We start from the raw sequence: 26630 nt of genomic DNA on the forward strand, positions 1-26630 counted from the left end.
TTTTAGGAAAAACATAATATACATATTAAGTGGCTTTTCTCATTATGTGTTCTATATTAAGTGCAAGTAAATAAGTTGAAGATTCTCTATGTGCATATATTTTCAATATTTCCCATATCTTTTAGTGCATTCATATTACCTCCAAATGTTTAGGTCCCTAGCATATCTGAAAATTGTTCTGGATTCTGTGGAAATACATCAAGAACTTTCACCAGGACACTTATGTTTTAACCACATAGGTCTCAATCTGTCTGTGTGTCTATATGTCTACACATTATCCATCCAATATAATTTTATTATAAATTTAATGCATAAAAAGCAAACACAGTAAGTTTTTTTAGTTATAAATATGAAGCAGATTGAAGCATATGTAGCACTGTCATACTGTAGCACTGTAGCACTGTCGTCCAGTTGTTCATCAATATGCTTGAGCGGGCACCAGTAACGTCTCCATTGTGAGACTTGTTGTTACTGTTTTTGGCATATAGAATACTTCTGCCGTGTGGGCGGGATACTCTCGGTAGCTTGCCAGGCTCTCAGAGAGGGATGGAGGAATCGAACCTGGGTCAGCCGCATGCAAGGCAAACACCCATACCCGCTGTGTTATCGCTCCAGTCCAAATATGAAGCATATAAATAATAAATATCTATGAGAAAATGAATATATACACGAGTATTACATGAATGGTCACATAATAATATACTTAGAAAAACTTATCACTTACTCTGCACGATGGGGTGGAAGTTCCTCTGCCTTTTTCTCATCTTTTTCTCGAGGGTCTTTTAAAACAAAATCAACTAAAACAAACATGGAAAATTCTTATAATTAACATTTAGTATATTTCTAATAAAATGTAAAAATAATTCTATTAAAATTGTTTAAATTATATTGCTTTTTGAAATAACTAGAAATTTTTGTTTATAAAAATATTTTAAAATGATAAGAAAATATGACTTTGCTTTGAGAGTGTATATTCCTTCATAACAATATGCCCCCATTCTTTTTTTTTTTATGCCCCCATTCTTTTCATTTGAAAATGATTGTTGCATTCAATATAAATTCTTCCTTAATACCATTCCACCAAAAAGTACTTCTTGCTGAGCTGAAGGTTAACCATCTGGTGTACTATTGGCTTCCTTTTACTGAGGAAAGATATATTTTGCTTAGCCATCTTTTACATTGCTCAAGAGTATAAAACAATCTTTTTATACAATCAGTAAAATGAGCCACTTCTGCTTCTATCTTCTGTGGTCTTTAAATCACAGTTAATTTTAATTATCCTGACCATCTTTCAAGATGCTCTTTCTAAAATGCAAATTACTATTCCTCTGTTTAAAATGACTTCTTTATTCTCAATGTTTTTTTTTAAAGCATATACTGTTATTCATCTTCTGTCTTCTTCCCAAAATGCTCTGGTCATCAGAATTGTTTGCATATCTGGAGGATACTATCATTATGTCTGCTTTCCTTCACATCACTCCTAGACTTAGCACGTTCTCTGGCAACCTGTGATCTGTCAAAACTCAGGTCAAGTGCTCCACCAGTCCTATAAGTCAAGTGTGAACCATTTTCCTCATGATGTATTCTTTGTTTCTCTCCTTATTTTATTCCCTTTTGTTTTTAAATTTTTATTTTATTAAAGAATCATGATTTGCAAGGTTATTCATAATTGGGTCTCAGGCACCATTCCCACTTCTAGTGTCAACTTCCCTCCACCAGTGTTCCCAGGTTCCCTTCATCCTCTTGACAAGCCTGCTACCTTGACAAGCACATTTTAAAGTTTGGGGGTTGGAATGGATCTCATATCGTTAGTGTTGTTGAGTGTATGCTTTGTGTATGTCTTCCTCTTTACATTGTCTTCTTTTTGCTTTATGATTTATTTTTTCCAACTCCCTCATTACACTATGAACTATATAGGGATCAAGATTTGTCTCCTTAATGCAAATAAAAACAACAATGAGATATCATCTCACACCACAGAAACTGACACACATTCAAAAGAACAAAAGCAACCAGTGCTGGCATGGATGTGGGGAAAAAAGGGATGCTCTTTCACTGTTTGTGGGAATGCAGACTGGTCCAGCCTTTCCAGAAAACAATATGGACAGTCCCTCAAAAACTAGAAATTGAGCTTCCATATGACCCCACAATACCACTTCTGGGAATATATCCCGAGGATGCAAAAATTAGCACAGTAGAAATGATATCTGTACCTATTTGTTCATTAGCACTGTTCACAATAGCCAAAATCTGGAAACAACGCAAGTGCCCTAGAACAGATGACTCGTTAAAGAAACTTTGGTACATCTACACAATGGAATACTATGCAGCTGTTAGGAGAGATGAAGTCATGAAATTTGCTTATAAATGGATAGACATGGAGAGTATCATGCTAAGTGAAATGAGTCAGAAAGAGAGGGACAGACATAGAAAGACTGCACTCAGTATAGAACAACATCACATGAGGCTGACACCAAGGACAGTAGATACCACCAGGAGGATTGTCCAATAGCTGGAAGCCTGCTTCATGAGCAGAGGGGAGAAGGCAGATGGAATAGAGAAGGGATCACTAAGAAAATGATGGCTGGAGGAATCAATCGGTATGGGAGATGTGTGCTGAAAGTAGAAAATGGACCAAACATGATGACCTCTCAGTGTCTGTGTTGCAAGCCATAATGCCCAAAAGTAGAGAGAGAGTATGGGGAATATTATCTGCCGTGGAGGCAGGGGGAAGGTGGAGAAGGGAGGGTATACCAGGGATATTGGTGTGGGGAATATGCATGGTTGGAGGGATGGGTGTTTGATCATTGTGTAATTGTAACCCAAACATGAAAGTTTGTAACTATTTCATGGTGATTTAATAAAATTAAAAATATATATATTTGTCTCCTTAATTTTATATTGATAGGATATTAAATAGAATCTTAAATATAATAAATGTTCACTTTTCTTGAGCATCTTTTGACCACTCCAAAACATTATGACTTCCCCAACTTGAATATAACACCAGCTACAGAAGATAAACTATCATAATCAATTGAGGAACCTGTGAATACATATAGACATAAAGATACTATTAACCATCTGGATATTTTAATCTGAATGGGTCCAGAAATCAAGATATTCAAAGTTATTATAATACTGATTCTTAGGACCCATTGATTTATACCATGAGTCTGCAAAAATTTTATGTAAAGGATCAGTTTCTAAATATTTTTAACATTGTGAGTCACTTCAAAGTTTTACCACAGCTATTCAGTATTTCTCTGATAACTCATACACATTAAGCAAATAAGTCTGTCCAGACATATATCAATAAATATTACTCACAGCAGTCTGCAGTAAGTCATATTTAGCCTTTATGATAGCTATATTATAATTTATAATATCAGTAAAATTATACTAACAAATATTAACATTTGCAATTCCTTCAATTCTGTCCTTTTTTGATAAAGTTTATTCCTATAAATAGATGATTATTTGTTAATTTTTTGCTGTACCTTCTTGGTAAAATTTGCCTAAAATTTAAGCAATGAAATAGTAATAAATATAATAATTTCAAATAGAACATTAATCCTATGTAAGATGGTTTATCTTTAGTTGGGCATTATATTCAAATTAGAAATAAAAGAAAAATATTGACTTACCTATGGATTTCTTTACACTGAGTAGATAATCCTCCCTCATTTCATCAGATAATGCAAGTATACTGTTATGGAGGACTTTCAGATGTTGGGGCACTAAATCCAATACGTGGTCTAGCCAAGAATCTTCCATCGGGGCTACATGGTCTGTGTCAATTCCATGGTTAATATAATAATAATATCTCTACAAAAAGGAAACCAAGAAATGTAATTATGTTTAGTACTGTAATAAAAATTATAAAGAATAAACTAGTGAGAAAAACTATAGTTTGAGGAGTGAAATACTCAAAAATCATTAGAAATATTTTATGGGCTGGAGCAACAGTACAGTGGGTAGGAAGTTTGCCTTTCACACAGTCGACACAGGTTCCATGCCCAGCATCCCATATGGTGACCTGACCACCGCTAGGAGTCATTCCTGAGTGCAGCGCCAGGAGTAACCCCTGAGCATTGTCAGGTGTGACCCAAAGAGTCAAAAAGAAAAAAGGAAAAAATATATTTTATGTAACTCATGCAGACATTATTTGAGCTCTTCTAGATTTAAAATCCATTGTTTCCCATGAAAATTTAAGTTATATAGTTAATTTAAGCACAATAAAACATTGTCATATTACCAAATATGTTATGCACTGAGCAGGCCCATGCAGAAGCAGAGATTGTATATTTTAACTATGAAAATTTGGTATTTTGTCCTTTGTGGGGAGAGAGGGTGTGCCTTAGCAGAGCAGAGTGATCATGGACCTCTGAGATACCCACCATATTAATGTGGCCTGATGGTTCAGTTTGTGAAACAACAATGTGGTCCTGCTCTGCTCCAGGAGAGTCAGGTTAACCCGGGATAGACCTAGAAATGCTGAGGTAGGCCATGGAATGTGAAACATCATACCCAAGAGTTAGAGCTCTGTGAGCTATTCCTTGGTCAATTTTTGACCTTTTATTATTGACAATAAGATCTTAAAAGCTGCAAGTGATTCAGCATCATGCTATATTAATCTTAGAAATATTATAAAACATACCCAATGGACCTACTGATTGGTATTTTACACTCAAGTTTCATGGCTGATATGAAGCATGCACATGGAATATTTATTTTAGAAACATGGTGACTCGGGGCTGGAGTGATAGCACAGCGGGCAGGACATTTGCCTTGCACGCGGCCGACCGGGGTTCAAATCCCAGCATCCCATATGTTCCCCTGAGCACCGCCAGGGGTGATTCCTGAGTGCATGAGCCAGGAGTGACCCCTGTGCATTGCTGGGTGTGACCCAAAAAGCAAAAAAAAAAAAAAAAAAAAAGCAAAAAAAAAAGAAACATGGTGACTCTAACAAAACATTTAATTTCATGTATTTCTCAAAGTTTTTACATATCACTTAGTAGAAAAAAATTTAACATCAAAACACTATAAATTAGTGATATTTATATTTCAACATGTTTGAAATATAAATACATTGAAATATAAATTCACTATGATATTTGTATTTCAATATATTTGGAATAATCAAGGAATTACCATTTCTAAAGAAAATTAATATGATCTATAAAGTTTTCAGTATGTGGTTAATATCATTTATCATAGAATAAAAAACTACATAGGGCTGATGCAGCTATAATAAAAAGAACAGTTAAACTTAAGGTTCTGTGATTTTATCTTAAGCTAAGACTACAGAGAGAGAATGATTTCCTCCACTAATCCAATAAAGCAGTTTTATGGAGTTCCTATTTACTACTTCATCCACAGAGTTCCACAAGGGAAGAGCACAAAAATAATATCAAAAGTATAAAGCAATCTTCAAATGCTTCCTTTATGTTCACTTATATTGACAAAACAAATGGTCTATTACCAAGATGTCTTTCTCTATTGCAGAAGTGGTCGCTTTTGGAAGTGAGCTTTCACCAGTAGTAGCCACATCTAAGGCAGAAGTATCTTGATTCCTAAAAATAAATGATACACACTATTCAAATATACATAAAAGACTGTTAAAATAGAAGTCAGTGGATATAAAAAACCAAGACTATCTTTTATTAAGTTATATTATTTATATATAATCATAATAAACTGATTCTAAAAATAACAGAAAAATTAATTGATGGATATTTTATAGTGTACATATTTAGCTGACCAAATATTCCTCCTAGAATTATTTCTAGAATAATTTCTCATCATGCAAATTCACACTGAAATGACTTGCAAAAATTAATACAGATCCTCACCTTCTCAGTAGATTGTATTAATTCTTTTTTCTAAAATATGGCTCTTTTCTCTCTAAAATTTTACAGGTTGGGCTTTTTTAATGTGTATTATTCCTCACATGTAGGATTATTTGGCACATCTACATTCTTCAAAAGGTTCATATGTCTCATATGTCTACAATTAAGCAATGAGTGAAATAAAAGCTTATATGTTTCTTTATACTTCTTATTGGCTAAGTTTTTTGAGCGCCAGGCTGTTTTCACTTGGGGCGCCTCAGAGAGGGGCAGGTAAGAACCCTCCACACCCCAAGGGACCCAGCCCCTGCAGCCGACCTCCACTACCCAACCGCTACCACGCTCCAGGCCGCTTTCCAGACACATTATAAGACATTACCACACCATATTTGATGGAGTTCAGACAGTAGACAACAAACCATAGAGTAATATATATAAACATACACACACACACACACACACACACACACACCCCTTGGAGAGCCCGGCAAGCTACTGAGAATATCACACCCATACAGGCAGAGACTAGCAAGCTACCCGTGGCACATTTGCGATAGGTCTCATTCCCCTGACCCTAAAAAGCCTCCAATCATTGAGAAGGATGTGTAAGGAGAGGCTGCTAAAATATCAGGGTTGGGAGGAATAGAGACATTACCGGAGCCCACTTGAGTAAATCAACGAACAATGGGATGACTGCGATGACAGTGATACAGGGATAGTTTTATACAATAATATAGCTATAACTAAATTTAAAATCTATGCTAGACAATAGTTACATTTTTACTTCTGTTATACATCTTTAGGAAAAGCGACAACTTGCTATGGGAGAGCTTTAAACTTTTCTTTTTGGTTGGGGGGAGTAGGCCACACCTAGCAGTGCTGGGGACTACTCCCTTTCCATACTTGAAAGTGTTCTGGTGGTACTGTACTGGTGGTGTTCAGAGTCCATGTGTTGTCTAGGATTAAATTGGGCCAACTACATACAAGGAGAGTGGCTGAACCCTGTACATCCCTCCAACCTCTTTGACCACCCAATAGAAATTTGTTTTAAATCGATGTATTTAAATTTGGAATATTTTAAAGTAAACCATGCTTAATAGGGCTAAACTCAACCTTTCAATGACATCATTCCAACATAGCTCTGGAGCATCCCAGAGAAAGTAGAATAATTATGTTTGTTTTTTCTTTATTTATTTGGGAGTGGGGGGCTGTTGGGTCCACACCTGGTGTTGCTCAGGGTTTTACTCCCTACTCGGTACTCAGGGATCACTACTGGTGAAATTCAGAATTCACATGTGGTGCTGGGAATGAAAGCCTGATCATTTGTGTTCAAGACAAGCAACCTATCTGCTATACTACAGCTCCAGTCCTTTGTTTTTATTTTTTTTTGTTTTATTTATTTATTTATTTTTTTGCTTTTTTGGGTCACACCCAGCGATGCTCAGAGGTTACTCCTGGCTTTGCACTCAGGAATTACTCCTGGCAGTGCTTGGGGGACCATATGGGATGCTGGGGATCAAACCCGGGTCGGCCGCATGCAAGGCAAACGCCCTACCCGCTGTGCTAACGCTCCGGCCCCAGATGAAAAGTTCTCTGGGACTCCAATGCTGGTTTGCTTATAGAACTTACATAATAACATTAACGAGAGTGCTTCTGAAATTTTCTCGTTCTTTGTATGGAGATTTACTTTTTGATTTGGAGTGGGATGGTCCAGCTTCATCATCTTGCTCTAATTTGCTCTTCTTTGCAAATTGCTCCATGTATTCAGCTTGAATTCAAAGAAGAAAAAAATCTTAAGTTAGGCATCTAAAAGCAAGCTAAAATATCTGAGTGGTTAGAACAATATGCTAATACCTTTAAAAAAACTGCATGCATTAAATCCTAAATACTATAATTTACTTTCTTGCATTATCAAGTTAAGCTACTCTTATTCTGTCATGAAAGAAACCTTTGCTACTTTAAGAATTATAAATGATTTTATATTTTGATTAATTTCCTGAATATTCACATTTTCATTGTTTGTATAGAAGCTATTTCAATAAGATTAAAATTTTTCCAAAACAATTCAAAACTATTTCATAAAATTCAGAGTCATGATTAAAAACTTGACATTAAATGTAACCAAATTTAATAAATTAGTCAATAAAAGCTAACATGACTAATTTAGAAGTGATGATTACCATTTTATTTAAAACCATTCTTGAAATACCTTAAGTCTTTGATGCAGGGATATATTTTGAGTTCAATAAATATATACTTCATATATAAACATCCTACAAATGCATGTTACAATATTTACAACTTGAAATAACTAAGAACTGGAACCTATTATTTTCTGAAGAAAAACACGGGATGAATTTTTCTATTTGATATAAGCACCGGACTGGAGCGATAGTGCAGTGGATAGGGCATTCGCCTTGCACACGGCCAACCCCGGTTTGATTCCGCCGCCCCTCTCAGAGAGCCCAGCAAGCTACCAAAAGTATCTCGCCCGCACGGCAGAGCACGGCAAGCTACCCGTGGCGTATTCGATATGCCAAAAACAGTAGCAACAAGTCTCACCATGGAGACGTTACTGGTGCCTGCTCGCTCGAGCAAATCGATGAGCAATGGGATAACAATGACAATGACAGTGACAGTGACAGTGATATAAGCACATGTCTATTCTTCTACTCTATCAACTAGATGTCCTGTGATTTTTTTCTCCTCTAGAAATTCCCTTAAATCTTAATTATAATACTAATGTTCTTACTATATGACTGTTCATTTTTAGCAGTATACGCTTCTGGAATAGCTTCATCCTGCTTTATGCTAAAATGGAACGATGGAGGTGCCTGCTGCCACTGGGGCTTGGAACTCACCTGAAACATGAAATTGAAATAACTTTTACAAACAAGATTAAAAACACACACAACATTTTAATGAAATTCATGAGTACTTATAAACACAAACATTCTCTCAAGTAAATCAGGATATCTGGAAATAAAGCACAGTCACCTGAATACTTATTCAAGCTTGTGCATAGTCACTGTATGTGACATTTGGGAAACATTACCAAGGTTTCTACAGCTGATTTGATATGAGCAACTGTAAGATATTCACTCCAGGGAGTCTATTTACCCCTAGATACTGGCATGTGTTTTTGTTTTGGCTTTGTTTGTTTGTTTGGTTGGTTAGTTGGCTTTGTTCGTTTGAGGGTCAACTTGAAGATGCTCAGGACTCACTCTCCTGTGCTACACTCAGGGATCACTCTTGGCGGGTTTGGGGAGCCATATGGGGTACCAGGTTTGTCATGTGCAAGGCAAGTGTCCTACCCAGTGTACTATCTCTCCAGTCCATAGCATGTGGGATTTTTTTAATGTTCTTTTAATGAAAGGTACTCTCTGCTGGTATCCAATGCTACTGATTGAAGGTAGTAGTCATTAATTCTTATTTTACATGATTTTGGTAAGTATCCTAAAAGAGGACCAAGACTGGTTAAAAACCAGTACTCAACTTCTGTGCAGGGAAACAATACGGGGGGGGGGGGGCGGCGGGCCGGTGAGGACTGCAGCAGAAAGGAAATAACCGACAATATTTAAACACACACACAAACCCTTAACTAGCTTGAGTCTATACTCTAATACCAAAGCTCAGACCTACTGCTGCTAGAACATACATATCTTCAATAAACCCAGATGGGTGGATTTTCAAGTAAAATACACATATTTTCCTTATATCAGGAAAATAATCTCAGACAATAGAATTAGTGTACTTCCATCCTTCCACCTGCCCTTTAATTCTTTCATAGTCATTTTGCTCCACGAGGATTATAAGTCAAAGGAGTGCCATGAGTGAGAAGTGCAGCAATGCCAAGAATCAGCCACCAGCTTGCAGACGCTGGAAACCATCTGTGCATCATCCCCTTGATTTCAACAAAAAGGTTCATTTCTTCTGGAGTTTGCAGCCCAAGAGTTTACAGTGAAAATCTGTGTTTTAAGTGTTCTGAAACCTTTTGTCAAGTCTATCTTAATAGTCAGCAGATTGAAAATGGGGTCTTGGGAAAGAAACAGTAATAGTGGAAATATTAGGTGGGCCATATGGGGTTTACGTGGGGAAAAGAGCCTTTAGGTGAGGTTAGGGATTTTTTTTTAATTTCCACTTGTGAAATTTTTTTTAAACATTTTAATCTGTGACATTTATATGTGAAACCGCACAGGTATATAAAATAGGTATATGTTAAAGATTTACTGATAATAAATCATAAAGAAATTTATTTTAAAACTTTGTTTGGGGGCCACACCCAATCTTTCTCAGAGCTAACTCCTGGCTCTGAGCTCAGGAATTACTTCAGGTGGTTCTTGAGGGACCATATGGCATGCTGGGGATCAAGTCCAGGTTGGCTGTGTGCAAGAGAAATGCCTTATTCATTATACTATCTCTCTAGTTCCACTTTAAAACAATTTTTAAGGAGCAATATGGGGTAAGCAGAGTCTCTTACCCCCAAGACTGGCTGTCTTCACTGGGGCCCCTTGGCGGGGATGGGTTGAGTCTCCCTCCCTGTCCCAAGCAGACCCCCAGCAGCTGAAGACCTCCAGAACCCAGCCACAGCCATGCTCAAGGTAACTCTCCACATGCTTGGACAAGCCTCATGCATCAAGGAACTGGCAGAGGAACCCATGTGTGCAGGACCCGGGGCTGAGATTTCCAAACCTGCTTGGATCAGAACTGGGCCTCTTCTGCCCAGTCCCTATCCAGTAGCTAGGCAGTCACACCCACCAACTGCCCCTGGAGCCGTGTAATCTCATCACCAGTCAACATCCAGAGACTATAAAACCAAGCTCCTGGAAGCACGGGGCCACCTTGTGGCCACGTGACATCTTATATCCTAATTCTCCCTCTCAGAGAACCTGGCAAGCTACCGAGAGCTTCCTGCCAGCACGGGAGAGCCTGGAAAGCTCCCCATGGCATATTTATATGCCAAATACAGTAACAATGATGGGTCTCATTCTCCTGCTCCTGACCCTGAAAGAGTCTCTAGTACAGCACCATTGGGAAGGATGAGTAAAGAGAAGCTGCTAAAATCTAGGCGAGGATGAAAGGAGACATTACTGGGCTTGCTCGAGCAAATTGACGATTAACAGGATGATAGTGGTAGTGAATATAGGGTAGTGGCCAGAGAGAGAGTATAGCTGGGAAGGTTCTTGCCTTGCATGTGCCTGACCTGGGTTTGATCCCAACACCACATATGGTCTCATGATCCCTGAGCACAGGGATGGAAGTAATACCTGAGCACTGCTGGGTGTGGCCCCTCCCCCAGGAATAAAAAAAAAATAATTATATGGAGTCACGACCTATAGTCTAAGGAGCCAGGGTTAGCTGTACATGAACTAACCAAGTCTTCAAAGAAACAGATGGCTGGTCTAATACTTAGTAAATCAATGATTCAGATCTTTGAGTTTATAAGAGAACTAACATTTCTTTGGGGAACTGTTATCTTAATTCAAGGTTTCTCTTGCATGCACCTAATGTATCTGGAGGATTGCTGTGGGATCTGCCCTTCAGTGTAGTCACATAGTCCCAAAAGAGCTACTTCAATGTTAAAGAAAACCCTATAGGGCCACTCAGAAAACCCTGAAGAAAGTAGGAAGTCAGTTGTGAGGAATAGAATGTTGAGGAGGTCATCAAAAGGATATGATCACTGGTTGGTAAGTGAGAGTAAAAGGATGCTCAAAAGAACCTCTTTGTGGAGTTACATTCTGTACAGTGTTCACAATAAGAACTAATTCCAGGTACACAGTATTAGAAAACATAGCTAGATAGTATGCCCAGTTAATATTATTATTTAATAGGTACTTAGTTTTAGAGAACAGTGTAGTCTAAGATTATCTAACCAGACAGTATACCCAATTACCCTATTTAATATTCTGGCACTGGATGGAGAAATCTATTCTTCATGTATCCACCTAAGATAGATAAGCCTCATAAACTAATTATATTGATGCTGTCACCTACCAATCTGAATGGGTCCGTCCCTCTTTGCTCTCTGGTGTATGAAGGTGAGCTTCATATTACACCTAGAGAACTCTCAGGCTTATAAACCAACAACAGAACAATGCAGTAAATTTTATAGTGTGTTGCTAGTTTTTGAAATCTCTTTAAAATATAATACTTTCTATGAATCTTATAAACATAACATTGAGTGAAATAGGCCAGCTATAAAAGGAAAAGCAGAGTACAATTCCACTTGGACAAAATTCCTAGAGTACTCAACATAGACACATAGAAATTAAGTGCTCGCTGCCATGGAATCAAATGAGAGGGAACAGGGAATTATTATTCACAGTTTCAGTTAGAGAAACTAGCGATGGACTGGAGATGATAACTCCAACACTGAATTCCTTTAATTCCAAGAATTATTATGGTTCAATTATAACTGGCTAAATGGTGAGTTTTAAAATATACATATTTCATTAGAACTTAAAAAACACAATATTTGTGCTAACGGTTCATTTATGCTCAACTTCCACAAGAGCTTAACTCAAGGGCATTAAACAGTACAATTACCAGGTAGTAAAAATTTTAACAGTAAAATCTAACTTCCCACCAATTACCAAGTGAAAAGACCTGTGAGTTACCTCTCCCAGGGCCAATTACAACATACAACGGTAACAAGAGAAAAAGGATGACAAGATCCAAGGCACCCGCTGTGGCCTAGTATTTTAGTGTTGGAAGATATGTGCCTCTCAAAGACCACCAAACCAACTCGTATTTTTGAATTCAAAAGTTCAGAGATGTAAGTGAATCCCCCTGGGAGCCCAGGGACTATTTTTCACCAAGTTTCAATCTGGGGCCTCATTTCCCATTCCAACAGGATACACTTTTTGCTAAACCATCTTGGAAATTCTTTTATCCTGACTATTCAACTATACTGTCCAGAATTTTCAAACACACTACACCTACCAGGCAATTTATTTAAGTGACTTGCTTAGTTACTTTCTCATGATATTTTTCCTAATATGTACAGCTCATAGAATTTCTCCATCAGCAATCAAATGAAGCTCAAACCTGAATCAGAAAATTTGTTACATATATATGTATATATGTATATATATATACATATATATATATAAAAACTAATAAATTGGAGGGCAGGGGCTCTCAAGCAGTGCTCAGAAGGTTCAGGGTTCCCCCTGGGATTCTGGGGTATAACCCTCTTGTTCAGCGTGACAGCCCAAAAGATGAGGTGTAGCTAGGAACCTGAGGTTCAAGGGACGACCCGGGTCACACCCGGGAACCACAGTCAACCATGTCAACCACATGCAACTGTTAGACACAGAGCAGGGCAGGGGCAGGAATGACTCCATCATGCCTGGTTCCTGCTCCACATCCTGTTTTACTTAAACCTTTTTGTTTTTCTTAAACTCTCCCCCCACTCCCCCGCTCCCCCACCCGGCCATCTGTGAGGGAAAGTCATTTGGGCTGAAAACTAGGCCTTGGCAAATAGTTTCCTAACCACTATTCACTGTCTATAGAAGCCACCCAGACACAAGCAGGGTGAGTAGCTGCCAGACTGTTCCGAAAACATGTCTAGATCACCTATCTGTAACTGCTTGTTTGTACTATTTGAAAGTATGTTTTCTTCTGAATAATGAATGGATCATGAAACTTGCATTTTCACCTACGGTTTTGTTAAAATTCATACGTGTAAGTCAGGATGTAAGCAGATGTAAACATCAACTATAAAACTTGCAGCTTTTTCCTTGTTCAGGGTCTTGCTTGGGCCTACGTGCCTAGAAGCTTGACTCCAGCTAGCTGGCTTAATAAACTCGGCTTGTGTGTTGCATTACTGGCTGAACTCTTTGTGCGGATTCAGAGGGGAAAATTATCAACACCGGACCCTAACACAACATATACCTTAACCCCTCACACTCTGCACTCATCACCCTGGCCCAAATATAACTTTTATTTTGTTTTGGGGTCAGACTCCCAGGGATCATATGGGATGCTGGCTATTGACCCCTGGTGGGCCATCGCAAAGCAAACAGCATACCCACTGCACTAGCGGTCAGGACCTCATAACATTTTTTAAAGGGTAAAGAATCAACAAGATACAGGAAATTACCTTAGGCAGATATGGTAAAATTCTTTTTGGTGCCTTGGATATTTCTTTGCTGGTTGGTTTATCCTGTATAAGAAAATATGGAGGGGGGAGGGGCCGGAGATCCAGTTTAATGAAATGGAAATCAATTCGCTCAACTAGTTTATGGTTTGCTTTAAAGTAAAACACATATTATCTGAAAGAATCATTATTTTTAAAATTCTTAACGTTCGTCTCAGAATTGTTTCCTTTATAACGAGGAAATAGAGTAGTATTCCCCACCCCCAACAGTAATTAGAAAGTTTAAAAAGGTGTGCAAAGTTATTTATAATTTATCACATCTCGTGGAACTTTTTCTGAAACTTGACAAGAAACGCAAAAGAAGAAACAAAAGACGAGCCACTCCAGTGACAGAGTAAAAGTCGATCCCAGGTAGCAGGGGGTGTTGCCCGGGCTTGTCCAGGCACACAGTTAAGCTCAGACATGCCCGGGCACCTGCACCATGAAAACAAATCCTGCCTGTCAAAACCAGCCCCGGGCTGACGCTTGGCCTATTACAGTTTGATGAACTCAGCCACCCCGCAGAACTCTGAAGAACCCCGATTTGCATAACACCCATGTTGCAGGAGAAAATGGTTCTGTCCTTTTTGTGTATATAAGTAGGTCCCACCCCTAGTAACTGGGGCATACATTGGAGTGCTTCTCTGGTTTCTCCCTTCTTGGGTTTTTGTTTCCAGGGCAGCAGTCCTAAAAACTCAGGATAAAAATGTGTTCACGCCGGTGTGCTACTTCCATCACACTTAAAACCCAGTTAGCGTCTAAGGCTTCACTTCTTTACTCGGTCTTGTCCTTCAATTTTTTTCTGACAAAGTGAAAGGGCCTCACCCCCTGCACACCTCCCCCCTCCTTTATTTTTCCAGGAAACGTTCTCACTCAGTAATAATTTACTGAACTCCTATCACATGCTGGGCTCTCGTTGTGGCACTGACTTTATAAGCATGAGCAGGATAAATCTGTTGAGATCCCACAGATCTTTCTTTTTTAAAAAAAAAATTATTTTATTATGTTGAATCACCGTGAAAAAAAATACAAAGCTTTCAGGTATAAGTCTCAATCATAAAATGATTGAAACCCCATCCCTTCACCAGTACACATGTTCCACCACCAAGAACCCCAATATACCCCCCTCCCACCCATCTATCTTTCTTTTTCTTTCTTTCTTTCTTTTTCTTTCTTTCTTTCTTTCTTTCTTTCTTTCTTTCTTTCTTTCTTTCTTTCTTTCTTTCTTTCTTTCTTTCTTTCTTAATTCAAACTGCAGAGGTTCTTCCATGAATAAATATAGCACTCTTTTCTTAATTTCCCTCAATTCCTGACATTGTTTGTGCAAGCCATCTTCATATTCCTTTATCAAAATATTCAAATATTTTTCATTACTAGAAATGATGGCTTACAGTTACTTTGTGATGAAGAGTAATTTTTCTTAAGATATATACCTAGAAGCTATTAGGAAAGAGCCAATTAGAGCACAAAATTTAAGACATAAATTTAGTAACTTATTTACAAGTTTGAAAACTACTACACATAATAAAAGCAATAAATATTAGTAAATTACCATAAACTAATGTAATAAAAATCTCAGCGTTACCTTGTATTTTTCTTTGTTCCCTGACTTATTCTGCAAGAAATATTAAAAAAAATCATCTTTTATAACACATCATCCAAAATATACTAAAATATACTAAATATACTTTATATAATATAAACTATAATATTATATGCATAAAATTAAGAATTATTCCCCAATTTTTTATGTTAACGAACAAGTAAAGCAATGTTGGAGGATACAAGACCAATACACCAAAGCAATTGTAATTCTAGTCACTAACATTGAACTAACATTCAGTTCAAAATTGAAACAAATCCATTTATAACAGCATCAAAAAAGAGTAAAACATTTAGCAATGAACAAAACAACTGAGAAATGTAAAACAGTATTAAAATAAATTAATGCTCTTTATAAATGGAAAACCATCTCATAGTCTTGGATTAGAAAACTAATTTAGTTCGGTTGAAACATGCTCTCCAATAACCTTCAGATATCTGTATAAATTAGCAAATTGATGGTAAAATTCACATGGGAATGTTAAGGGACCCAGAATAGTAAAACAATCCTTTAAAAAAACAACAAAATTGGTGGACTCATATGTCCACATTTCACAACTTAGTACAAAACCATAATGATGAAGGCTACATAGGATGAAAAGAGACTGAAAGAATTAAACTGGATGTTCAAAGATGATAAACCCAAACATTCATGAACAATTTATTTTGAATAAAAAAGTCAAGAGAATTCAGGAAGGAACTGAACTTTAGGAATTTATCCCTATCTTATTTGATTCAGACCCACCTCTCACTTAAGTCTATGCCAAAATCTTTAGGTACTTTTATCCCATAATGCTTTATATTGTCAATTAAAGTAGGTTAGAAAAGCAGGTTAAAACATATTGAATTATCATAAATAAGCAGTATTTTCAGGATACTGCTTTTGCAATAAAGAATAATACTATGGTAGAAAAGATATCTATGTAAGAGGTAGCACTGTTGAAAATGACATTTTGATTTATCAAAACAGGTAAATCTGGTGTAGGTCTAGTCTATATAGTGCGTCTTAGCATCAATGATCCTGTGCTTTGGGTTCTCCTTTGCCATTTCTGAAACATTTTCTAGCTGATACAACACTAAAGGAACACTGTAAGGAGGAGAAACTTTGCCTCCCACTTCCTGGGTTTTTTCCATTGTCCCATGATGTGAATGTCAGAAGACACCAGGACCTCCCTTAGTGCCTGGGTACCTGGCTCACCCTCTAGTATATTTCACTGGCATCCTTGGAGACAGATTCCCAACAAGTTTCCTTACACAGAGAAAGTTTCAAAGAATATTTGAAAGTTCCTTTTAAACTTTTCAGCAGCCCAGTAGGTGGTTTTCCCACTTTCCAGCCCCAAAACACCCAGCAAACTTCTGCTGTGCTACCCAAGTAGGCCATAGCCACTCCCCGCCAGAGGGTTTTGTTACCTATAAGGAAAGAATGGCTCTTCCAAATTCCTTTTGGAAGCTTTCTTCCTTCTCCCTAGATCAGAAGGAACGGCTGTGCCTTCTGCCTGATGTTCCTGAATTCTCTCAAGCCCCCGAATGCAAAGAGCATCCTTCAGTTTCCTATAGTGACCACTTGAAATGTAGTTCATTTGAAATGAGAAGTGCTTAAGTGTAAAAGACAGATGACATCTTTAAAACTTAGTTAAAAAAAAAATAAAAGCACATTATCCCATGGTACTAGTTAATAAGTCTGCCAGACAAAGTACCACAGACTGGATTGGTTAAACAACTGAACATTATTTTCTCAGTTTGGGAGGCTGAAAGTCCAAAACAAAGCTGTCAGCAGAACTACTATCTTCTGAGACCTTTTTTCTTTGACTTGTAAATGGCAGAAATGCCTCTATATAATCTTCCCTCTGTCATTTCTATATTCAAATATCCTGTTGTAAAAGCATCAGCATATTTAGTTGGGGCCTGTCCTTAAGACTTCAGTTTTGCTAGAAGGACGCGGTGCTGAGGGCCCAACATGGTAGGGCTCCAGGGACCCTGAGGGGTGCTGAGCACCTCCGGTCTCTCCCCCCAACACTGCAGGAGCAGTGCCACCGTGTCATCTGTGTTGTCAAAAGCCCAGATGCGGGGCCTGATAGCCAAATGTGTTCTCTTCCACATCATCGGGGCCTTCATCGTAGCCATCCAGGTCACGTCCTTCTACAAGTTTGGTGTGGCTGAACGAAGAAAGAAGACGTGCAAATTCTTAAAGAAATTATGATTCTATGAAAGATTTTGAGGAGATGAGAAAGTTTGGTATCTTTCAGAGTTCAAAATGACTTTGGAAATGAAATTGTCTGTCTGACTTCCATGGAAGTTTGTCACTGGCCTCTCTGTCAACTATAAAACATGAATATTTGGGCTAAAGATAGCTCCTCTTGATAAAGAATTAACAAATACAAAAATAGAGACTTCATTTTCCTTAGGTTTGCTCCAACAAAATGGCAACCAGGACCCACTGGTGACCACCTGATAAAACAGCAACATTCCTAGAAACAGAGATCACCCTGCCTACAGAGCGGAAGATAGATGGCCCACCGGCGACAGGAAGCCACCAGGCTGCATTCCATGCTTCTTCACATCCAACCCCTACAGATAACAGGCAAGACCAAGCACACCGGTTCCACTGGTCTTTGTTCCCTTCTCCCCTTTTCCCGCCCAAGACAACTTAAAAGCCCCTTTAGTCTCTCCCAGGGCAAGTTCTATGCCAGCCTCATCAGAGGTTCATAGACTTCTGGGAGCACACCCCAATAAACTTCTCCTATTTTTTTTTTCACTTTATTCATCTCTGTCCCTCTGTCTGCACCAGACAGGGTTCTCAAATCTATCAAGTTTAACATTCATTATCTCCAAATAGAATCACATTCTGAAGTGTTTGAGATTAGAAGCTGGGGAAAGAAGCACAATTCTGCTTTTATTAAAAAAAAAAAAAAACTAGGAACTACCTTGGAACTACCTGTAACATTGTTCAGGGCTCCGGGGTCACCCCCAGCAGAGCTCAGTCCACCCAGTCAGCAGCAAATAAGCCTGTGGTGCTCAGAGGCTACTGGGGCTGTAACCACTGATGCTGGATCAGTACCGCCTATCCTATTTACTGTACATAATTATTATTGTTGTTTGGTTGGTTTGGGGGCCACACCCAATAGTACGCAGAGCATGCTCCTGGCTCTGTGCTCAGGAGTCACTCCTGGAGATGCTCGGGAGACCAGATGTGGTGCCATATATCAAACTGGGGTTAGCAGTGTGCAATGCAAGTACCTTACAGCAATACCATGGGCGTTTTATATAGATTGAATTGTGTACCAAGTATTGTTCTAAAAGGCTTATAATATGACTTAATTTTCTGAAAAATTTGATGAAGTAATTTATATTGTAAAGCCTTTGTACCTATTGCACAGATACAATATAATATCTGTTCCCACAAAATGTATCAGTTTATATAAAACTTCACATTTTTGTTCAATAATTAGGGGTAGCTTGAAGTAGTCAAAGAATACATTCACATTCCATAATCAACTGTCTTTGCCAAAACAATGAGTTGGTTTCTTATAATATTCTTTGTCCATAAATAATTTCTCTTAAATTGTGAGATTTTTTGATTGGTCTCTGTTTTATACACACACATAGCTTGGTGCTATGTACTTTTATTTAAATTGTTTGGAATTTAATAAACTACTCACTTGCCGAAGGACATTGTTTTTGCTGCTGTGATTTCAAACACTCTTCATATCATATTTTCCTCTCTATGGATTATTTCTACTAGCATAAAAAAAGTTATAATAATTCTCGTCTTTTTAAAAAATCACCTTATTCCTATATTCCCTCAAGCTGCTGTTCCATTTTTCTACTCAAAATTTCTCCAAAACATTCTCCAATTAGATTTCATTCCTATCACATCATTCTCAGTAACTTTGCTGATTATTTCCGTGATGCTGAATCCCCATGGCACATTCTTAGATTGTATTTTACTGAAACCCTTCATGCACAGTTTTGGCATAGGTAATTACTTTCTTCTTTGTGAACAGTCTTCACTTGATTTCCAAAATAACGATTAATTTTATTGATCATATTACTCAGTAAATAATCTTTCTAAATCTCAAAAGTCTGTTTTTCACCATTTTTTCTTACTTTCATGTGACAGAGATTGCTCAGTTATTAGATGTTTTCTTTCTAAGCAATCCCATCCAGTTCAATACTTTAATCATCATCCAGGTACACACTGAAATTTCCCAGATGCATCTCAAGCACTAGTCTTTACCCTGTATTTAAGACTCATATCTATGCTTAGACTAGATATTATCATGGCAATTCTAATTTACACCTCTACTTTCACATGTTCAAACTATCACTTGGTTGCTAAACTATCTACATGCCCTTTGCCCCAAATCCTGAACTCACGGCAGGCTAAAATATTTGCTTACACAAAAACATCCATTCAATAGAAAGATACCCCACAGGTTGGGAGAAAATATTTGCCCATCACTTATCTGAAAAAAGGGTTATTATCCAAGATATATACAGAGTACTTTACAAGAAAAAAAAACATCAAAAAATGGGGAGAAGAAATGAATGGAACTTATTCAAGGAAAACATACATGTGGCCAAAAGTCAAGAAATGTTGTGCATCATTAATCATCAGAAAAATGCAAATAAAAACAATGAGATATACCCTCATATCAGAGAGACTGGCACATATCAAAAAGAACAAAAACAAGTAGTATTAGTATGGATATGAGAAAAAAGGTACCCTCATTCACTGCTGGTGGGAACACCAACTGACCTATCTTTTCTGGAAATCATAATGGAAACTTCTCAAAAAAACCTAAGAATTGACATTTTATGTGACCCAGCTATTCTCTTTTTTGGAATATGTCCAAAAGACCCAAATACACAATGAAGAACAAATATTTGCACTCCTATGCTCACTGCAGCACTATTTGTGAGTAGCCAAAATCTGAAAACAACCCAACTACCCAAGAACAGATGACTGGCAAAGAAACTATGGTACATATACACAATGGACAGAAGAAAAGATGAACTAATGCAAGTAGTTCAATGGGTGTTTGCCTTGCATATATTCAACCCGGTTTCAATCCCGAACATCCTGCATGGCCCCTACACCTGCCAGGTGTGAAGCCTGAGTACAGAGCCAGGAGAAACCCCTAAGCACCACAGGTTTGGCCCCAAAACAAAATAAAATGTGCCTTTAAAGAAGGAAACTGGGAACACTGATGGAGGAAATTGGACACTGGTGGTGGGATTGGTATTAGAATGTATGCCTAAACACCCAACTATAAATAACTTTTCAAACCACGGTCCCTTAACAAAACATTTTAAATAAATATTTAAATATATATGTGTGTATATACATATATATATCCATCCTTGATTCCTGAGGGAGGGAAGGAAAGAGAAAAAGAGAGAAAGGAAGAGAAGAGAGACAGAAAGAGAGACATAGAGGATGGGAAGGAGAGAGGGAGAATATCTTTATTATTATTATTACATATTCTTTACAAACATGAATCTCTGTAGGCTGTGTGTGAGGCAGGGCACCTTGCTGCTGTAATATCTTTCCAGCACCCAATGCATATTTTTAAGTTTTTTAATTGATAAACAGGAGACTTTCTATTGGAAATAAATATAATGTTAACTCAAATTCAAAAAAAATTAAGGATCTAATCTATACAGGTTAGATTCCCTGGCACCCTATAAGGTCCCCTGAGCACAGGGCCAAATGTAAGCCCTGAGAAATACTGGACATAGTACAGAAAACAAATAACAACTATGTGTGTGTGTATGTTATGTGTGTGTAAGAGTGTGTGTGTGTGTGTGTGTGTGTGTGTAAAATGCATGTGAAAAACCTACCTAATTAACTGGCCTCTTAGTTTACTTAACTCCAAGTGTGCAGTTTTTTCTTCTACCGCATCTCTGCCACTTACTCTCATAAAAACCTCATCTAGGTTCTTATCCTAACAGTTTGGCTTTCTTCATCCAACACCTTTTTTAGGCAATGACGTCAAGAAGATATGATGAAGGAAAATCAGAAATGGGCTTTATGAAAATTCAAAACTACTTGATTCAACAACTGGATAAAGTGCTAGGGCAGAGATCAGGTGGCAACATTTTCCCCTTCTCTGGCTACAATCTGGAGTGAATTCATTAGAGATGGTTCTTAGTCTTTTGATCTCTGTATCCTGAAACTTGAACTAAATCTGAAAATGTGCTTATATCTGGTTTATATCTTAACTAACTTTTGAAGTTGAAATGAGCAGTGACACAAGTTTTCTTTTTCTTGTAAATACTTCATTGAAGAGAAGAGTCGACTATTCCTGAAAAATGTCAGGTCATTCTCAACCTTCTGTTAATGAGAGAAAAATGTGAAAAATCCCCTTCAGCAAATACGACTTTACCACCTGCTTATCAAGTGAGTATGTGTCACATAAAAATGGGATTTCTATAAATTTCATCCATTCCACTTGTTTTCAGTTAAAGGAGACAAACTTCATCCTTAATGAGGAAGACTATATTCTGAAAGAGAATCAATTTAAGTGTCTAGAGTTTTTAATAACAGGCCAACAAAAGCAGTAAGAGAGAGCCCTCTGCTGTTAAAAAATAGTGTGTAAAAAAAAGTGGAAATCTAAATGGGTTCATGCCCATTATCTCAAGATATCACCACCTTCTTATCCATATTCCATTGCTTCAGAGAAGAGGAGAGAGGTGGTAAGATGTCACATCCAAACATCACTTTTATATCTGTCTAGTTTTGTTGTTCATTTGTTCTTTTATTACTGTTATACTGGAAAGTAAGTCAAGTTGTCTGATTATAGCCTCAATTCATTACGATTTTCAATGAAAGGAAGTTGAAATTTCTTGATTATGTAGGCATTATTACTTGACTAGTTAACAAATTCAGGTCTAGAAATTTTGTTAGTCATCTATGATCCAGAATAGATGTGTTTTAACATTCCTCCAAGGTGATATCTAACACTACAAGAAGTTAAAAAAAAAAAAAGAAGCAACACGGAATGTCAAATGAATGTCAAAACAAAGAAATTAAACTTTACAACTTTAAAGAACACCGTCTTCTGCGGGGCCTAAGCCATAGTACAGCAGGTAGGGTGCTAGCCTTGCACAGGGCTCCAGGGCACCACATACTGTCCCTAGAGCACCACAAGGGGTACAGAGCCAGTAGTAAGTCCACAGCTGCTGAGTGTGGACCAAAAAACAAAACAAATGAAACTGATTTCCATTTAGCACCAGAATAGGTACAGAACCAGGTGTTTTACTAGAAGAAGACCTCTGGCTAATAAGAACAATGTCCTCACATAATGTCTTTCCATTCTATTTTGGAATTTAAAAGTTTGATGCATTCTTCAGTCCCTTATTTCTTTAGTTTACAAATTCTCTTAAATTCAAACAAAATCGTTCTTCAGAGAAAACAACACTGCAATGGCGGAGGGAAGTGGTCAAGGGGAGGGGGTGCTAAAAGGTGGTAAAGTTATGCATGAAATCTATCAGTAACAGTACTGTAAACCACAGAGCCTAAAGGTTTTTTTTTTAAGTGTTCTGCTCACAGAGGCAGATTAGTGGATGGGAGGGAAGATGAGGTGATGTTTGGCAGGAGAGAAGTAGACACTAGTGAGGGCCTAGGATTGGAACATTGTATGCCTAAAACCCAAAAATCATGAATAACTTCATTATTAGAGACTAACATTGAAAAAACAAGAACTTATAATGACAAAACTTTAACTATTTTTAAATTTTTGCATTGAACATTTTTAGAGTTAATAACACCCAAATAGCACAGATTTTTTTTGGAAATTAATCTTTGTTTTTAAATGTTGTGGCAAAAATCTGTTAAGTTCTCAAAGTAGCTGGGGTTAAAAGCTGAATTTGAAATTCATAAGATGTTTCCAAAACAGGGAATGGCAGAGGAGGAACAGCAAAACTATGTAAACACAAAACTAAGCATGATTGTATCATTTTATGCCACAAATATTATAAATATTACCATCTTACTAGCAAACCTTTCAATAGTATCAAGATTCAGAAAAACTTTAAAGAACTCCTACTGCAAGAATGGATGGGGATTATACGCCAAGGGGATATTTTCTTTAAAAGTTCCAGCTGTCACTAACCAAAGTACTTTGTATATGAAACACATAGGTGGTATAATACTTATTTGAGTTTCCAAATAAGCCCCGCAAAGAGGAAACTTTTTTTTATTGAATCACTGTGAGATAGTTACAAAGTTCTCATGATTGAGTTTCAGTCATACAATGATCAAACACCCATCTCTCCCCCAGTGCACATTCTCCATCACCAATGTTTTCCAGTATCCCCCCTCGCCCCCCCCCCCCCGCCTTTCTCAACCTGCCCCCTGCCTCTATGGAAGACAATTCCCCCCATACTCTCTCTATACTTTATTTGGGCATTATAGTTTGCAATATAGATATTGAGAGGCTATCACGTTTGGTCCTTTATCTACTTTCAGCACACACCTCCCATCCTGCACCATCCCTCCAACCATCATTGACTTAGTGATCCCTTCTCTATTGCAGCTGCCTTATCCCCGGCTCATGAGGCAGGCGAGGAGGAAACATTCTAGTTACCCACGCATATGAGGAAGAGAGACAGGGCTTAGACAAGAGATTGGCTCAAGATCCGAGTTAGGAAGCGGCTTAGAGTCCAGCCCTGAAGCTCAAGTCCCCAGCTGCCCCCTAAACCAACCCCCACCCACCCACCCACCCTGGGGAGACTCGGCTGCTGCGCTTTGACACTCCAGGAGCGCTGCTCCTCGCAGAAGTCTGGTTGTTATGACAACACGAAGGCACAAACGGTTGAGCGTGGGCACCTGCAGAAGCCTCTGCGGAAACGCCTTCAGTATCTCACACCGTCACTGAGGTTAGGGAAACTGGAACCCGCGGGGGCGAGTCCGGAGAAGAGAAGTTTCGGGCACCCTGGAAACGCAGGCAGGGCGTCCCCGCTGGGCGAGCCTGGCCCTCAGCCGGCCTCTCACCTGCTCTTTGCTCATGGCTGCGAGGCCGCGCCGAAGGCGTTAGCCCCTGCCCCGCGCCGCCAAGCTCCCAGCAGAGGGACCCGGCGCCCGTCGGCTCGCCGCGCACTCCCCGATGCCTTCGCGCCGCCGGCCCGGAGCGTCCGAGCCGCGCTCGTTGCTAAGCAACCGGCCTTGGTTGCATTTCCGGTCATCAATCGCCTCGCGAATCTGCGGCGCGTTCCCGCGGGAGGCTTCTTCTGGAGCTCCTGCACCCGAGTGGTTCAAGTGATGGGAATGTCCCCCGTGTTCTGACATCATCGTCGGGCTTAAGCATCCCTCCAGCCTCGGGAGGTTGCCCGAGCCCCTGTCTTCACTGCGTCTGTGCCTCAGAAGGTCTTGGAAGACGGGTGGAATTAAAATAGAGCCATTTGAATCCTATTTCAAGAGACAGGACGATATAGGATATAGTCCTACTGTGTGCGAGTCGAACTAGGAGAAAGAGTCCTGCAGAACCAGAAAACACCTCCCGTTGTCCATGAAATCTCTCGGCTTTCTTTTTTACCACACACTAGGAAACTCTTCTTCGGAGACGAAGAACATGAAAAAGAGCCGTAGGAATTTCATTTAAACCAATAGTCCACAATAATTTACTATATGAAGTGTGTTGTGTGGAGCAATCGGTTTACAAATGCGACCAAATACGCAATGTCTTCAGCACAGGCTTGAGAGGTATTGGGACAAGCACTTACAGTGCTCCAAAGACAAGTAGGGAAATGTTCTCAAGGCAAAGAAAAGGCACCATTTCTCTGGAAGACATAAGAGACATGTGCAAGTTGAGATGTGAAGGAAGAAGACTTGGGCAGGCAAACACTGTCTAGGCAGAAAACTGATTGAGCAAAGATTACAAAAAAAAAAAAGACCTGAAAGAGGTAGATGGGCTTTTCGAAGAATCAAATTTTTTCTGAAAAGTTGGAGAGCATGTGCAAATGGGAGTTTAGAGAGAACATAGAGATGAAGCTGAGGGGATAAGTGTACCGTATTTTAAAGATCTCTCCCATAAACCATAACACCCAAAAGGAAAGAGAGATATCAAATTGGAATGCCCCGCTACAGAGGCTGGGTGGGGTGGGGGAGATGGGATTGGGGGGGTGGGAGGGATACTGGGTTCATGGGTGGTGGAGAATGGACACTGGTGGAGGGATGGGCTCTTAAACATTGCATGAGGGAAAAACAAGCACAAAAATGTGTGAATCTGTAACTGTACCCTCACTGTGACTCACTAAAAAATAAATAAATTTTTAAAAATAAAAAAAAAATCTCTCCAATATGGTAAGGAATTTCGTGTTTACGGGGAATTAACCTTGCCTAAAGCATTATTAAGAAACAACAAGACCTATATATATATATATATACATATACATATATGTATATATAAATACATATCAAATTTCAAGGACTTTCAAATAACCAAATCACTCTTGAAAAAAAAGTTTAATGACCCACAATTCCTAATTTCAAATTTTATAGCAAATGGAGCTAGAGAGAGAGCACAAGAAAGCAAGGCATTTTTGCCTTGCATGAGACCCACACCAGTTTGATTCTCCGCACAGGAGGCATTGAAACACTACTCATGGGAACGTGAAGTGCTGCTATGGAAAACAGTATGGCACCTACTCAAAAAGAAATTCCAAAATTATTATAAAATCCAGAAATTACATTTCTGCATTTATACTCCAGAGAACTGAAAGCAGTTTCACAAAGATACTTGCACACATGCTAACTAATGCAGCATTACTCTCAGTAACTGATGTGGGGGCATCATAAGAGCCTATCAAGGGGTGAAGAGACAAACAATGTGGCAATGTTTATAATGTTTTTTTCATATTATATTGGAACTTAATTTTTATACATTACATAAGGAAGTGGAAAGATGCTCAAATAGAACAAAATTTTACACAATAATCTTCCACACTTCCACTCACCTACCTAGAAGTAACTAGTTGCAATAAGTTTCTGTACATAAATGCACACAACTTACAAATATTTGAACACTATACAAACT

General features: G+C 38.4%; 1 protein-coding gene across 1 annotated transcript in view; it reads right to left on the minus strand.

The window, feature by feature from the left end:
- DNAH7 (dynein axonemal heavy chain 7) overlaps window positions 1-24727 on the minus strand; it is a 270230-nt gene extending 245503 nt beyond the window's left edge. Inside the window, exons 1-7 of the mRNA XM_055123217.1 lie at window positions 24590-24727; window positions 13954-14016; window positions 8602-8710; window positions 7479-7617; window positions 5486-5576; window positions 3648-3828; window positions 725-797 (exon numbers count right to left, since the gene is read on the minus strand). Of these exons, the coding sequence (XP_054979192.1) occupies window positions 725-797; window positions 3648-3828; window positions 5486-5576; window positions 7479-7617; window positions 8602-8710; window positions 13954-14016; window positions 24590-24604 (671 nt within the window). The 5' untranslated portion in view covers window positions 24605-24727. The remainder of the gene's footprint in view (window positions 1-724; window positions 798-3647; window positions 3829-5485; window positions 5577-7478; window positions 7618-8601; window positions 8711-13953; window positions 14017-24589) is intronic.
- Window positions 24728-26630: the final 1903 nt, after the last annotated feature.

The sequence above is a fragment of the Sorex araneus genome, chromosome X (assembly GCF_027595985.1).
Source record: "Sorex araneus isolate mSorAra2 chromosome X, mSorAra2.pri, whole genome shotgun sequence".
Classification (NCBI taxonomy): domain Eukaryota; kingdom Metazoa; phylum Chordata; class Mammalia; order Eulipotyphla; family Soricidae; genus Sorex; species Sorex araneus.